This window comes from Panthera onca, chromosome C1 (genome assembly GCF_046562875.1).
Source record: "Panthera onca isolate mPanOnc1 chromosome C1, mPanOnc1 haplotype 2, whole genome shotgun sequence".
NCBI classification, from domain to species: Eukaryota; Metazoa; Chordata; class Mammalia; order Carnivora; family Felidae; genus Panthera; species Panthera onca.
In genome coordinates this window covers 212311535-212326771 of record NC_138346.1, presented here as the reverse complement: position 1 = coordinate 212326771, position 15237 = coordinate 212311535, and the positions used below count along the sequence as shown (strand labels likewise).

General features: G+C 45.1%; 1 protein-coding gene across 12 annotated transcripts in view; it reads left to right on the top strand.

The window, feature by feature from the left end:
- Positions 1–15237, top strand: part of VPS13D (vacuolar protein sorting 13 homolog D) — a 257776-nt gene that overhangs the window by 168233 nt on the left and 74306 nt on the right. For all 12 annotated transcript variants that reach the window (XM_078452393.2, XM_078452389.2, XM_078452388.2 and 9 more), the window contains 2 exons: positions 938–1072; positions 2171–2338. In XM_078452393.2, coding sequence (XP_078308519.2) covers positions 938–1072; positions 2171–2338 — 303 coding nt within the window. The remainder of the gene's footprint in view (positions 1–937; positions 1073–2170; positions 2339–15237) is intronic.

Genomic DNA, 15237 nt, shown 5'->3' with positions numbered 1-15237 from the left:
AAATTAAAGCCACGCTGAGAGGGGTGCGTGGGTGGCTCAGTGGGTTAAGTGTCTGACTTTGGCTCAGGTCATGACCTCATGGTGTCATGAGTTCGAGCCCCACATTGGGCTCTGTGCTGGTAACTTGGAGACTTGTTGGGATTCTCTCTCTCCCTCTCTCTGCCCCTCCCTCACTCACACTGTGTCTGTCTCTCTCAAGTAAGTAAGTAATATAAAACTAAAAAAACAAAAAACAAAAACACACTGACATACCGTTACACACCCATCAGAATATTTGTCTTTTAAAAGGCTGTCTATACCAAGTGTCAATGAGGGTGTAGAATAACAGGAAATTTCATAGGCTGCTGAAGGGAGTATAAACCAGTTCAGCTGCTGGGGACAGCTGTTTGACAGTGCTGTATATACTAGGGTCGAATGTGTATATTCTTTGTGACACAGCAGCTCTACTCCCAGGTATGTATTCAAGAAAAATGCATACAAATGTGCTCCCAAAGACGTGTCCATGAATGTTCATAGCAGCATTGTTCATAATAGCAAAAATTTGAAACAGCACAACTGTTCATCAACAGCAGTGGTTTAATAAATTGTGTTTTATTTATATATTGGCATGCTGTGTAACAATGAAAATTAAGCAACTGCAGCTGTATATAACAACCTAGTGACTCTCACAAACTTAACGGTGACTATAAGAAGCCACCGTATGAAGCCAAGAATGTTCATTTCGATGTGATATATGTTACTTTGGGTGACATGTATGTTTTTTGTCCTAATATTTTACTTTTATAATTACAGGGAAAATCCTTATTTATAAATATCAAAACCTTGACTCTCATTGGAAAATTGATATGACTTGTAGTTTTCACAGAATCCAAAATTATAGTGCCCTGGAAGGCCATCAAGTGGCTAAAGTATGTCATTTCCTTTCTTCCCTAACTAGGCCTTAAAAAGCACGTTGGGATTTCCACTGATTCGGTTTGAGGATGCTGTGATTAATCTGGATCCATTTACTCGGGTACATCCCTATGAGACCAAGGAGTTCATCATCAATGATATCCTCAAACATTTCCAGGAGGTGAGCTTTGGAGAAATACTTAGCGGCTGGAGCACAAGCAGAATGTTTGTTTTGGTTGTTTGGGAATTTTGGTTACTAAGACATTACTGTCGAGAACCCAGTTAAACATTTGCTGTCAGGGGTCAGGTCACAGCCCGCGAAGCCCATACACATCATGAAAATCCTCAAACAGTGTATTTGATTTACAAGCTGTTGGTCTTGTCCCTCAGAGAACTGATCTCGGGGGCTTCCACTGGATTCGTAACAACTCTTAAGGGTTTAATTGATGCTTTAATGGTGACACAAAATATTGTGACCTCTCTATTTACTGGACATGGAGCAACTTTTGACAACCACATCAGTGTCCTTGGAGCCTGTGAGATCCTGCCCTAGCGTTGAACTTCAATTTTTCTTTTTATCAAGTTGGACATTTTCTGTTTTGTATTTATTATCCAGATTCTTCGATAGATAGGTCAAGATCATATCAAATTTATTAACTGTCTAAGTTAAAATTCTATTCCTGCTCCCTTTTCTCCCTTCTCCCTCCCGTGTCCCTCCTTTCCTTCTTGGCTTCCTTCCTCAACTTTCCTAATTGGTGATGTTTCCACTAAACTGCAAGGAGAGTGACAGAGCAGATATCCCTGGAACCTGGACGCAGAAAGTAGGCTGCTGGCTAGATCTGAAACATGCCTTCTTTATGTACCACCCCCTGCCGATGATAGGGGGCGCTACCAATATACTCTCCTCCCTCATTTTCCTTCTAAAACTCTCCCTGCTGCTGCTGAGTTCCCTATTTGTAGAAACATCAGAATGTGATGTATATACTAACACATGTTTGTAAAGAGTCTTTCCTGTTTCAGAGCATTTATTTATTCTTCGGAATAGCTTTGAGGCGCATTTCTGAGTACCGGAAGTAATCTCTGGGATACATGCGTTGGGAGAGCTTAGGTGGAGTTCATGAAAGCCTAGGAACTTGCAGTTGATGAGAATTCGGAGGTCATTGTGGTGTTGATGAGAATGGGGGACAAGACAGATTTCTAACCTTTTTGCTTGGGACATTCTACCTGCAAGTATCAACAGGTGCTGGGTTTCATCTTCTCTTTCTGCTCCATTTGACAGGAACTCCTCAGCCAGGCAGCTCGGATCCTGGGATCAGTGGACTTTCTCGGCAATCCCATGGGGCTTTTGAATGATGTTTCCGAAGGGGTTACTGGACTGATCAAGTATGGAAATGTCGGGGGCCTTATCAGAAATGTCACACATGGCGTATCAAACTCTGCTGCCAAGGTAAGGAATTAAAGGTGAAATTCCATCGTCATTAACCTCATGGGGTCTCTGCGTTACCGTGATTCCTGCCATCGCTGATAAGCTGTGAGAAGTTACGGCCTTTGCTTCGTTGCCTGCCTCCCCTGCCTCCCCTCCCCTCTGATGACCGGGCCCCAGGTCCGCTGAGCCGTCTACGGTATCTCATCTTCCGTCCATCACCACTGCCTTCCCGGGCTCCGGTTGTCTCTTCCCTGGGCCACTGCACTGGCCGCCTGACCCCCTGGACTCCACCACAGGCTGCACGGTGCCACCAGAATGAACTTGCTTTTTAAAGCAGAGGATGTGAGGGGCACCTGGGTTGCTCAGTCACTTAAGTGTTGGACTCTTTCTTGGTTTTGGCTCAGCTCATGATCTCACAGTTCGTGAGATCAAGCTCCATGTCGGGCTCTGTGCTGGCAACAGGGAGCCTGCCTGGGATTCTCTCTCCCCCCCTCTCTCTGCCCCTCCTCTGCTTGTGTGCTCATTCTCTCTCTCTCTCAAAATAAATAAACTTAAAAATTAAAACATAGGATTTGATGAGGTACCTGGATGGCTCAGTCACTTAAGTGACCTTCGGCTCAGGCCATGATCTCACTGTTTGTGAGTTCGAGTCCCGCGTCGGGCTCTGTGCTGACAGCTCGGAGCCTGGAGCCTGTTTCAGATTCTGTGTCTCCCTCTCTCTCTGCCCCTCCCCCGTTCATGCTCTGTCTCTCTGTCTCTCAAAACCTTATAAATAAATGTTAAAAAAAAGTTTTTTAAGAACAACAACAAAAATAGAATTTGATGGTGCAGTTCTCCTGCCTAAAATCTACCAGTTATTTCCCATAGGTTGCAGGATAAAGTCCAAACTAAAACAGGCTTCTAGAGCAGCAGAAGGAAGCACAGTGGTGTAATCCTCTTGCATCCTTCTGTCTGGTTGACTTGTTCACCGGCTCCTTGTTTAGGGGGCGTTTTGTTATTCCGCAATTTATTCTTTGGCAGGAGCTGATTTTACGTGTGAAGGTGGGAAAGGGGAAGGTAGTTGGAGGGGAACTGCTGTTTGACAACATGTGGAAGGCCTCTGCTTCCCTCCCCTTCGTGTCAACCCACAGACTGTCCTCCTAGAGACTGACCTTTTCCTGAAGGAATCAGGTCTGAGAAAGCACCTGTGCTCTCAGCTTGTTTCCGGTAGAAAGTGTGTTGTAGTGAAATCGCAGGTGCACCTGTGCCGTGGGCCACGAGGACATAAAGCTGGCTTTAGCATAAGGAGGCTTTAATGTTGCCACACAGGAGCCTGTCTTGAAGGGCAGATGAGAAAGTGAGTTGAACAACACTTTGTACTGCACGGTGATCTTGGTAACAGGGTGAGAGCTGGGAATTTATTCCTGTTTTCTAAATGCTTTTCTAGAGATGATAGTTCTTTATTCAGATCAGTGCCCAGTATGGTAGTTCTACTAAACAGGTTCTGTTTGGCTTGTGGTTCAAGATAGTGCTGTTACTTTTATAGCAAGGGTGACAGAGAGGCAGGAGAGACGTTGTTGTTGTTTTTTTTTTAATGTTTATTTTGAGAGGGAGAGAGAGAGGGTGAACAGGGAATGGGGGTGTGCAGAAAAAGGGAGGGAGGGAGGGAGAGAGAGAGAGAGAGAGAGAGAGAGAGAAAGAGAGAGAGAGAGAAAGAGAAAGAATCCCAAGCAGGCTCTGTGCCATCAGTGCAGAACCCGATGCAGGGCTCGATCTCACGCGCTGTGAGATCATGACCTGAGCTGAAATCAAGAGTCGATGCGTAACCGACTGAGCCACCCAGGCACCCTGGAGGAGAGACTTTCTTTTCTTGTCTTTTTTTTTTTTTTTCCAATATATGAAATTTATTGTCAAATTGGTTTCCATACAACACCCAGTGCTCATCCCAAAAGGTGCCCTCCTCAATACCCATCACCCACCCTCCCCTCCCTCCCACCCCCATCAACCCTCAGTTTGTTCTCAGTTTTTAAGAGTCTCTTATGCTTTGGCTCTCTCCTCCTCTAACCTCTTTTTTTTTTTCCCCTTCCTCTCCTCCATGGGTTTCTGTTAAGTTTCTCAGGATCCACATAAGAGTGAAAACATATGGTATCTGTCTTTCTCTGTATGGCGTATTTCACTTAGCATCACACTCTCCAGTTCCATCCATGTTGCTACAAAGGGCCAGATTTCATTCTTTCTCATTGCCACGTAGTACTCCGTTGTGTATATAAACCACAATTTCTTTCTAAATCATGGTTGGGAAACAGACTCAGGTTTAGAGTCTGAATGATCACGCCCACTTCTGCCTTGAATCGTTTCTCACTGGGACCTTGGACCCCCCCCCCCCCGCCCCCCGCCGGCGACACGAAGCATCACAGTGGTGGTGTGGATTGCCCTGCGTTCTTTTAGCTACTCAACGTGGTATAAACAGATGCACTTAAATATTCACTTGTAAATGACCAGCTACAAGGTTTTATTTAATTTGATGAAATTCTAATTAACCTAGAAAGCCTCCTTGGTTTTATGATTACTTTCTTTGTTTTTGTACCCCTGGGCTCTGTTTTAATTTGAAAAAGAAATGCACTTTTGGTTTATTGTGAGGCCTTCCTCAACTGGAACCGAAGCTACCTACTTCACAGGCTCACTGTAAGGATAAAATGAGATAGGATGTTATGAAAACTTTGAAAAATATAGACTGGACAAGAGAAGTGGGTCCTCACTTTGACTCTTACATTTGCATTAACGTAAAATATTTAGACGTTAGCCACCAGGGAACCATTAACGCCCCCGAAATGAAAGCCAAAGTGTTCCAGTCTACAGAGGAGGAGGGTCTCAGGCACAAAGAGTGGGAGAATCAGACTCCATCTGGGCCAGTTTGGCAGGGATGAACCCTCTGTAGTTAACGTGCTTGACAATGAAGAAGTTGGAAACTTGCCTGTGGCCTCCGCACACAGGTGAGACGTTGTATGGGTTTCTCCAGAGTATCTGTGTAACGTCCTGGTGAGCGGGGCTGGCCCTTTTTTTTCCTTTTCTTTTCTTTTTAATGTTTGTTTTTGGAAAGAGAGGCAGAGAGAGGGGGAGACAGGGGATCCGAAGTGGGCTCTGCACGGACAGCAGAGAGCCGGATGTGGGGCTCAGACTCACAAACCGTGAGATCGTGACCTGAGCCGGAGTCGGAAACTTAACCGACTGAGCCACCCAGGTGCACTGGGTGGGCCCTTTCTTTATTCTCCCTCATTTGTGGAAGTCTCATTTGTTCCTTCGTTCTTCTGCTTCCCCTGGAAAACTGTCTTTGAAGCCTGCAAGTCCGCATGAGAATATAACTTATGCAGAAAGGGCAGGATCCTCCTTAGCGCAGCCCCCACCCCCAAGTCTGTATGAAGCCCCAGGTGGCAGTGATCGTGCATTTTATTGGATATCATGCTTTATATTGTCATCAGACTTGCATAAGGGGACTGCCTTCCGGGACCCAAGGCCTCTTGGATGGGAACCCTGCTCCCCATGTGGTTGGGGTCCTTCGTGTATTTCCCTTGCGTTTAGTAAGCTAATCAGTGTTGGCGTCACAGGCTGCTACTCAGAGGAATTGCTGTGTACATTTATGTTGATATCAAGAATGCGGACTGTGTTATAAAAATTATACCTAAGATGAGAAAACAAAGAAAGTTGACATTACCATTTCTTGTTGGAAACGGTGGCTCCCAAAGCCAGGTCTGTCAACTGAATACCCACTCAGATCATCTTTGATTCTGTTTGCATGTAGTTTGGCTAAAGATCTCCATTTTCTTGAAGTTTTGTGGGTTGAAATCAGACCTTTCATGTTGCTTTGGGGGAATGTTTTGTTTGCTTTTGTGTGTACACGAAAGGAGTTTAAGGAAGTGCAAATGACCACAATAATCAACTGTTGGCCTGTGGGAAGTATGCCTTTAAAGAGTGCCCGAGTCCTCATGATTAAAGGGGTCAGAGGACAGAACTGCACCTCACCACACTCACCAGCCAGCACCACTTGGCTGCAGAGACCAAAGGGCTATAGCCTTGGTGCATTGCGCTTTGAGTGGAGCGGAGAAGCTCCGTAAACCTCTTGAAAATAGTTAGAAATATTGTATATATGTGTATTTTTCTGGAGCAAGGATCTAAAGTTTCTATTGGGTTGTCAGAGAGGCTTATGCCTCCCCAAAGATCATGCAGTATTATTTGCAGACACAGGGAGGTGCATTGAAGGGGAGCGTAGGGCTGGCAGTTGGGATACCTGGGTTCTAGCCCTACACCTGCCTTTAAGTAATCTTTTTCTCTGTTAACCTTGAGGTCTTTTTTTTTTCAAACCTACGAAAAGATGATGGTAATTCCCTTCATCCTGCTGACCTGAGGAGCAAAAGAGATAAAGTATATGAAAACCAAATGAGAAGTTAAAAGGTAATTCATTCTGGGGGCACCTGGGTGGCTCAGTCGGTTAAGCATCTGACTTTGGCTCAGGTCATGATCTCACAGTTCACAAGTTCAAGCCCTGCGTCGGGCTCTGTGCTGACAGCTCAGAGCCTAGAGCCTCCTTGGGATTCTGTGTCTCCCTCTCTCTCTGCCCCTCCCCCTGCTTATACTCTGTCTCTCTCGTGCGCTCTCTCTCAAAAATAAATAAAACATTAAGAAATTTTTTTAAAAAAGGGAATTCATTCTGTCCCATAAGAAGGTGATAGATCCACAGGTCTTACTTGTCTCTGGACAGATGCTGTGAATTATTCACAGCACATTTTTTATTTCAGGTTCATCATATCCACTTCTGGAGTATTCTTCATTACAGTTTTAGCTGTTACTTAATTTATTTAATTTATTTTTAGTCTCAAGGAAATGCAGCTGGGAAGTAATCTGTGCCCTTTACTCCCTTTATTTCTCTTAGCCTTTACTTCTCATTGTCAGCCCCAGAAACCGGCTTACGGATTCCAAATCTAAGGTGATAGGACTTAAGGACTGGCCGCCAAGCCGTGAGCATGTGTCCCTTGACTCCCTTGCCTGGATTTTGGCAAAAGTACTCTACCTCTTTGAGTAGAACTTCAAAGATCTGAACCCCTTCGAAGGCCATGACAAGAGGATCGCTCGTAGAGTCCTTTCTTGGAATATGGTCTTTAAAGCAAAGTACAGCATTTCAAATTCTAAGGTTATGTCAGAGGAACAGGTTTCTTTCTGCAGCATGAGCTGCAAAAAGCATATACTTTTATCTGGTTAGGTGTCACATGAATATCTGTAAGACCTTCTCCTTCAAAGCCAGAGAATTGAAGAGATACCCATTGAATAAATTCCCTCTCTTATATAGACTCAGATTTTTTCATGTCTGTGATTATTGTGTAATATTTTCATATACTTAACAGGAAAATGACATAATTATTCTAAAACAATAAAGTGTTTTTTGAACTGAGAAAAGCTCAGATGTCAACCAGAGAGTGAACGATCCCTTCTCTTTCCGGCCCCCGTAGAAGCTCAGTGTTTGCTCTAGACAGCTGTCACTCAGTCTACCCTCAGGAAGCCGGCAGCACCTTGGTCTCTTCCAGCGAAGGGCAGGGGCGCTTCTGATCAGCACTAATGGAACCCCTGCTCCATTCTGTCTTGCTTTCCATCCTTTGGCTGGTGTCTTTATCAAGGCAGTATGGGATGCTTTTAATCATGGGTACCTTTTTGATCCCAGGCATCTTTTTTTGGTTTTAATTTCTATTTTGAGAGAGAGAACGAGAGGGAGAGCAGGCAGGGGGAGGGCCAGAGGGGGAGGGAGGGAGGGAGAGAGAGAGAGAGAGAGAGAGAGAGAGAGAGAGAGAGAATCCCAAGCAGGCTGCACACCCAGCGAGGAGCCCAACGTAGGGCTCCATCTCAGGACCATGACATCATGACCTCAGCCAAAATCAAGAGTAGGATGCTTAGCTGACTGAGCCACCCAGGTACCCCTGATCCCAGGCATCTTTTGACTTAGGTTTATGAATGTAAATATTTTAATAATTTTCTCTGTTTTTAACTGAGGGTATCTTCATCAAAATCATTAGATACTAGAATTCAAGGTTCATGACTCACTAGATGTTAATTTTGCTGACAACCTTTGCATTTGTATGGTGGGCTCATTTCTTTCTCTTTTGCTTTATGGCATTTGTTTCTACCAAGCCCAAATTTCCCAGGTCAAATCCTACACATCTAAATTTTTGTCAAGGAAATGGGAGTTTTCTGTTGGTTTTTGGTAAATATGTTTTATTCTGCGTCATTTTTGTCATTGTTTTATTGTTTTAAATCGGTTTGGTTTGTTATGAATTGGATAAAGACCTAATAGTTTTACGTTATTTCTTGGTGCGAACATCTTTAGCAGGGAAAAGATAGAGGAATAAGGTTGAAACACCCTGCTTCGTTATGGAACACTTACTAATTTATAGGCATTTATTGACCACCTTCTGTTTGCCAGGCCTCGGGATAGAACTCTTACATACATTGTCTTCATGTTAATCTCCACCCTTCAAATCAGGAAATGAGTCCTAGAGTGTGAAATAATTTTTTCAAGGTTACACAACTAAAAATGACAGGGATGGGTTTGAAACCAAGTCCAGCTATTTTGAGAGGCCTTGGTTTTTTTTCCCTACGCGATGTTTTTTTTCCCTTTGTGTGCGTACGGCTTTCTTCCAGGCCCTATAGAGAATATAAAGCATTAGTTACTGCTACCTTCCCACCAGAAGCTTATTATCTGACTTCATTTTGTTGACTGGTAAGGCGACTGCCATCATGTCATCTGTGTCACAAAGCAGGCCCTCGGGAAATGGTGGTGGTCGCGGTCACTGTTGTGGCAGATTGATTGGTCATGACCATCACCATCCTTTTATGGGCAGTGGGTGGGAAGAACCTTGGTGATGGCAAACAAGGTCTCACTCGTGTGCTACCGTGTGATCGAATAACCTAGTCAGTACATCGGCTGGGCAGCATGAGCCTCATCATGTGATGAAGAAACTGAGGCCCAGAGGGGTCGGGTGACTTGCCCACGGTCAGTCAGGTAACTCTTAGAGCTAAGACCTGCTCTCCTGCACTGGCTACTCAGCTCACATTTTTGGTTACACTTTCGAGATACCGCTAGTTGTTTGATTTGCTCTAGTCGTGCCTCTCTGCATTAAAAAAATAATCATCAGTAAAAGCAACAGGAATAACAAAAACGAATAAGAAGCCCTGCCCGGGCCTAGAATGAACTTTGATAGCTTTCAGGAAAACTGTCTGAAGATAAATCTAAGCCAGTGACAGAAGAAGAAGAAAGAGAGAGATTGATCTGTTTCGATGGTTCAGTGGGAGACCTAGCTAGGACTGTCGGTAACGTTTCGTTCCAGTCCTTTGGTCTCTGCTTGGGGTACTGCAGGCGGAGGAGCCGCTTGCCTCCCAGGAGAACCTTTCACTGGCCTGTTGTGTCCAGGAGGCCAGATCTGGGGCATAGCGATGATCCCAGGGGACCTGCACACGGAGATTCTCAGCCCGCCCCTTCCATGAGCCAGTCTCCTGTCGTATATACTGTGACTTTGTTGAGGGTAGAGGGGTCCATCTGCCTTTTGTTTAAGAAACAGCATTTGTTTGTGTTTGCTTTGTGGGCAGTGTATTTGTAAGGGCCAAACAAGACTGAGAACACTGTTTATTCAAGGCAAAAGTTTTATCTGTGCACAAAAGAATGTATTGAATGCCTGCCTGCATGGCTTCTGAAGGGGAAAAGGCAATTTATGACTTGTACCTGTTTTTGTCATTATGTATGACTGCTTCATTTTATAGTTGAGCCGATTATCCTCGTAATAGCTTTTCCATGTACCTATAAGCAAGTAATAGATGAATGCCTTCTTATAAGTATTGGGGTTTCAGTGCATTTAAGTTGGCATGCAACTTTAGGTTAAGTGAAATTCAATTCAGACAGTGCTCTGTCCCTTAGAGAATGTAGGGTTTGCTATTTTCAAAAAGACTTTGATCTCAATAAGTCACCCAAGGGATTTCTTTTCCAGCAAAGAGGAGGTGTCTTCAAGTTGTTGTATATGGAGAAATGACTCAAATTCTTGGCAACCGAGTTTTTGTTTTATTTTCCTCTGATAACCTGGAATGCTAACATGATTTCCTTAGTCTGAGCTCTTTTTGGTTAGAGGAAAATTTTGATGCCAAATGACCCATCCGTGACCTATCCCAACTTGGTCAAATCTCAAATATCTGTGGGAATCGGAAGTGTGTTGGGTGACATGAGAGTCCCATGAGTGACGACAGTTCCCAAGCATCCCCACTGGCCTACTTAGCAGCCGTGCTCATGAAGGAGCTCAGGGAATGGGGTCTAGCTGCCCCCTTTTATCACCTTAATCAAGCAGTTCAATGGGCAGAAGTAGCAGGGAAATGACATGACCATCAAAGCTCTATTTTTGAAACTGAAAGATTGGAAAAGTTCACATTTGTCTTCATGCCCTAATAGTAGTTCAGTTAAGAATCAGGTCCTTAAGTTATCTTCTTGGACTGAACATCTCATATTTCAGAGGAATCCTCTCTGTCTTCCAAAACTACAGTCTTTGTGGTGGAAAAAAGTATGTTCAGTTGCTAAATTGAAAAGGCAGGAAATATTTGTGTCCCCCAAAGAATAGTGGTTTTCTACCCCAGTGTAAACATGGTGAGTAAAAGAATAATATGTTCAGGCTTTCTTGGGTTGACCGGTCGCCCCCAGGGACGTGGCGGTGCATCCCTTGTCTGCGTTTCAATGTGATTCATACCAGGATTTGCCCTTTCTTGCAGAGGTGAAAACTCTAATCTATTTTGCTAAACACATGAAGGACACATCAAATTCTGATTCTTGGCAGTGAAAGGTCAAAATGCCCTGTTTGGAAGATCTTGTCTGTTTTCCTCTACTTCTTTCTCCCTTGTGATTGTTATCTCTAGAAGTTTCTCTCCATTTTAAAGGAAAGCCAACTCAGAGTGTTTACGTAGGAGAACAAGGGGAGTCCTTGATCAGTACCGTCCTTAAAGATCAGAAAGGGACATGCGTACTACAGCCTGCATTTATTGAGGGTCTGCCGTGTGTCAGGTGTGGGGCTGGGAGCTTTCCATAGCCAGTCTCGTTTAATTTTCCCATGGACCCCGTAAGGAAGGAGGTACTATCTCTCTTTTACAGATGAGAAAAGTGAGACCCCAACGGTCAGTGACCTTGATTAAAGCTTAATAATGAGCGTCGGAGCCAGAAGTTTTAGAAAAACGTGGATTTGGAAGTCTGCCTGTATATTTTTCCTCCACACGGGGCAGCTTCACAGATAAAATCCTCCACTAAACCCAAACCATTGCAGAAGCTAGAACACAAGCAGTTGGAAACGGCATCATTTAAAAGTAAAGCTCAAGCAATTTTCCATTCATTGCCTACTTTAACTCCTCTGTGTCGGCGCTCGGGGTCTTTCCAACTGCCATTTCTAGGCTTTCCAATGTAGTCTTTGCTACCTGCAGATCCCTGATCTCGTGGAAAAGGATCGAAATGGGAGGAAAGGAGTGGAAGAGTTGTCTCTGTCCAAACAGAAAATGCAGGGACTCAAAAGCATTTGAGTAAGCCGACTGCACGTCCTCACGCATCTGACGCGCTCGACCCAGGATTTATTCAGATTTACACAGTGGGGGATTTGCGGCGCTCAGGCCTTTGCTGCTACCCTACCCGGGCCGAGGGGCAGGCCAGAGCTTCGGGCTGCTTCAGGTGTGCCCGATAGCGGTCTTCCTCTGAACCTGCGCGTGGAATCGTACCCTCTGTACGCCATCTCCTGAACTTCACTGCTTGCAGCATCTCTGAGCCGCTAGGATGTCCTTGTAAAGCAAAATACTTGATGTTTTAGCACGGGGTACATGAACCGGGGGAGAGGGGTGCTTTCCCCTGCAGACTGAAGGCAGGAAGGAAACTCATTTTCTTTCATACTCCTTTCCTTTCTCGCCTCCCCTCAGTCTATGGGACAGCGGTTCACATTTTGTAGAGGTATTTCTGTCTCTGGGTTCTGCTAGCAGAGGCTTTCAGGTGCTTGGTGATACCATTGCTTGAGTCAAGAAGCCACATGGAGAAGGCTGGGGGCAGCGTGTTGTCCCTGAGAGCCGTATGGTTAATTCTACCGACCCGCTGTACGGTTTGCTTCTTGGAGGAAAGGAGAAGTAAGATTAACTTACTAGAATTTAAGCATTCCTTATTGGGATAATAATAATACTGCTGTATATTTGTTTTGATTTTTAGTTGTTGATGAAGCATTCATATACCTGCAATCCTTTCTGTAAGCCTGAAGCCAGCCAGGTGATATTTTTACCACCACCATGAAGAAACTGAGGTCTGGGGGTGCCCGGGTGGCTCAGTCGGTTAAGTGTCTGACTCTTGATTTCAGCTCAGGTCATGATCTTGTGGTTTGTGAGATCGAGCCCCACATCAGGCCCCACAGTGACAGAACCTGCTTAGGATTCTCCCCCCCCTCCCCGCCCCCGTCTCTGTCTCTGACTCTCAAAATAAATAAATAAAAACTTGGAGGAAAAAATTGAGGCCCATGGGTAAATAACTCATCCAGAATGTCCAGACAGAAAGCAATAGAGCTTTGGATTTCTTCCTTGGTCTCCTGAATTCTAGAACATTGCTGGACAGGATTTCTTGAATCTTACCTGATACTGTACAAACTGACGTCTACTCCATATTAGACCTGGGGTTTCTGTCATCAGTGTTGCCTGTTAGCCTTGTTACCATGTCCCTCCCCTGCTACAGAGTGAGTTTCAGAGAACACAGTTGGAGGAAATGTACCTTTCCCTTTTAGAGGCTTCTTGAATCATTCATTAACCATGGTGCCGTTGGTGTGAGGTGTCTGGGAATCGTGTGTTTGGGAGCACACAAACAGAATGTGTGGTGGGAAGGATTGTAGGATCAGAGTGTTACGGTGGAGTGGAGGATAGTAGGGGGAGCGATTTGAGCTCACGTCAGGACATTACTCTAAATGATTTCTACGGTGTTGGCGGTGAGAGGAAATTCCCCATGAGAGAGACCATGAAAGAAAAAGAAGATACTTCCAGAAGGGGTGAGAGTCTGACTTTTCCTTGGCTCTCCTCATAGCCAAATGGTGACGTGTCCAGGCCTAACTCTTTAGGGAGACTCAGCATGTCCTGAAGTGGTTGGTGACTTGGGGGCACGGCTGGTCAGTAAATAACAGAGGCACACCACACTTACCTCAGATGGGCACACGGGAAAGATTAAATACCAGCAGGGAAACCTTCCCATGCCATTTCTAAGAACAAGGACATCTCCTAGTTTGGCACACGAGGAGGGAGGAGATAGACCCCAAGACTAGGAACCACATTGGGGAAGTCAAGTAGCGAGTGAAAAGAAAGTGACAGCCGACTGTCCAGGTCACTTTCTATTTCCCCAGTCGTGTTTGTTCTCACCTTTGCACTCTTGCTCTTAATCCTACCTGTTTGGGATGCTCTTCTCCCTGTCTCGAGCCAAATGGCTCCAAGCTTGTAAGGTCCAGTCCAAATGCCCTGTGAGAGTCTCCCCACTCTGAATTTCAAGGGCACCCTATGCTTGCATTAAGGCAGTGACCACATTTGCCCTGGGAAAAAAATAGCCAGTTGGGCACCTGCCTCAAACATCCACTGAGCAAACATTTATCATTGTCACGTGCTAGGTGCTGGAGCAGGAGACTTACAAAAATGTGGGGTTTTTTGAAGCATATGGAACAGGTAAGGCAGACAAGAATAGGGAGAGTGAGTATTTGCAGCTGGGATCCGTGCAAACCACTTGCATTTCCACGGGTATGTGCTGTGGGGGCCGAGGGACAGGAACGCTATTCTTCGAGGGTGAGGTGGGCTTGAGCACCATGGCGAAGCAATTGTCTGTGTGCTCCTGTGCGTCCCGGAGTAGACTTAAAGCTCCTGGAAGGCAAAGATCTTATTTGTTGTCAATTGTTTTTTCGTCTTGGTTTTTGGTTTTTTTTGCCAGTTTCCCCGGCGACTAGCCGTGAATCTTCGTTGTAGGAAAATGGCAGTGATCCAGGCCGTATCCATGTGTGTTCTCCTCTGTCTAGGGCTATCCGTCAGCATTTTCCCATGGTAATTCCTTCAACACGTAGTCATTAAATAAGTGAAATGCCCGCTGGATTTTTTGTGTGTTGTCTAACTGTTTTCCAGCTTTAAAAGTTTATGTGCGACTTTTTTCCCAAACACACCTGAAGCCGACTGAGATCCAGAATCGTGCTGTATGTGTAGAAACACCCAAGAGGAAAAGGCTGTTGATTTTCAGGGTCCTGTTTCTTTCTTTCTTTCTTTCTTTTTTTTTTTAAAGTTTATTATTGAGAGACAGAGAGACACAGAGCGTGAGCAGGGGAGGGGTAGGGAGAGGAGAGGGGGAGACACAGAATCCGAAGCAGGCTCCAGGCTCCAGGCTCCAAGCTGTCAGCACAGAGCCCGACGCGGGACTCGAACTCACAAACCGCCAGATCACGACCTGAGCCGAAGTCGGTCGCCCAACCGACTGAGCCATCCAGGCACCCCAAGGGGTCCTGTTTCACCTCCCCCTTCCCCGTCACTCAGCATCTAGGACGTCGACCGGGATCGAACGAGGCCAGGCACACATTATAGGATCTGGCTCAGGCTCTGCTGAAGGTATCAGGAAGCCTTGGGAGACGGTTAAAGGGGAAAGAGGGGGAAACCCAGTCCCTCTTAATCTAATGAATTAATAATACTTATGGGACATATCCGTTTGCCTTATTAAAGGAAGATGTTTAAGTAAACATTTCCTGCAGGCTATTGAATTTATATAACAACACATTGGTTTGGAGGCAGTCGCTTTCAGTGTTTTCACTGGAAGGAAAATTAAGCAGAACATAATTCCGAAAACAGTCCGTTGTTTCAGCTTTGTTGCCTACAGATGTTTCAAAGCAGGATATTAT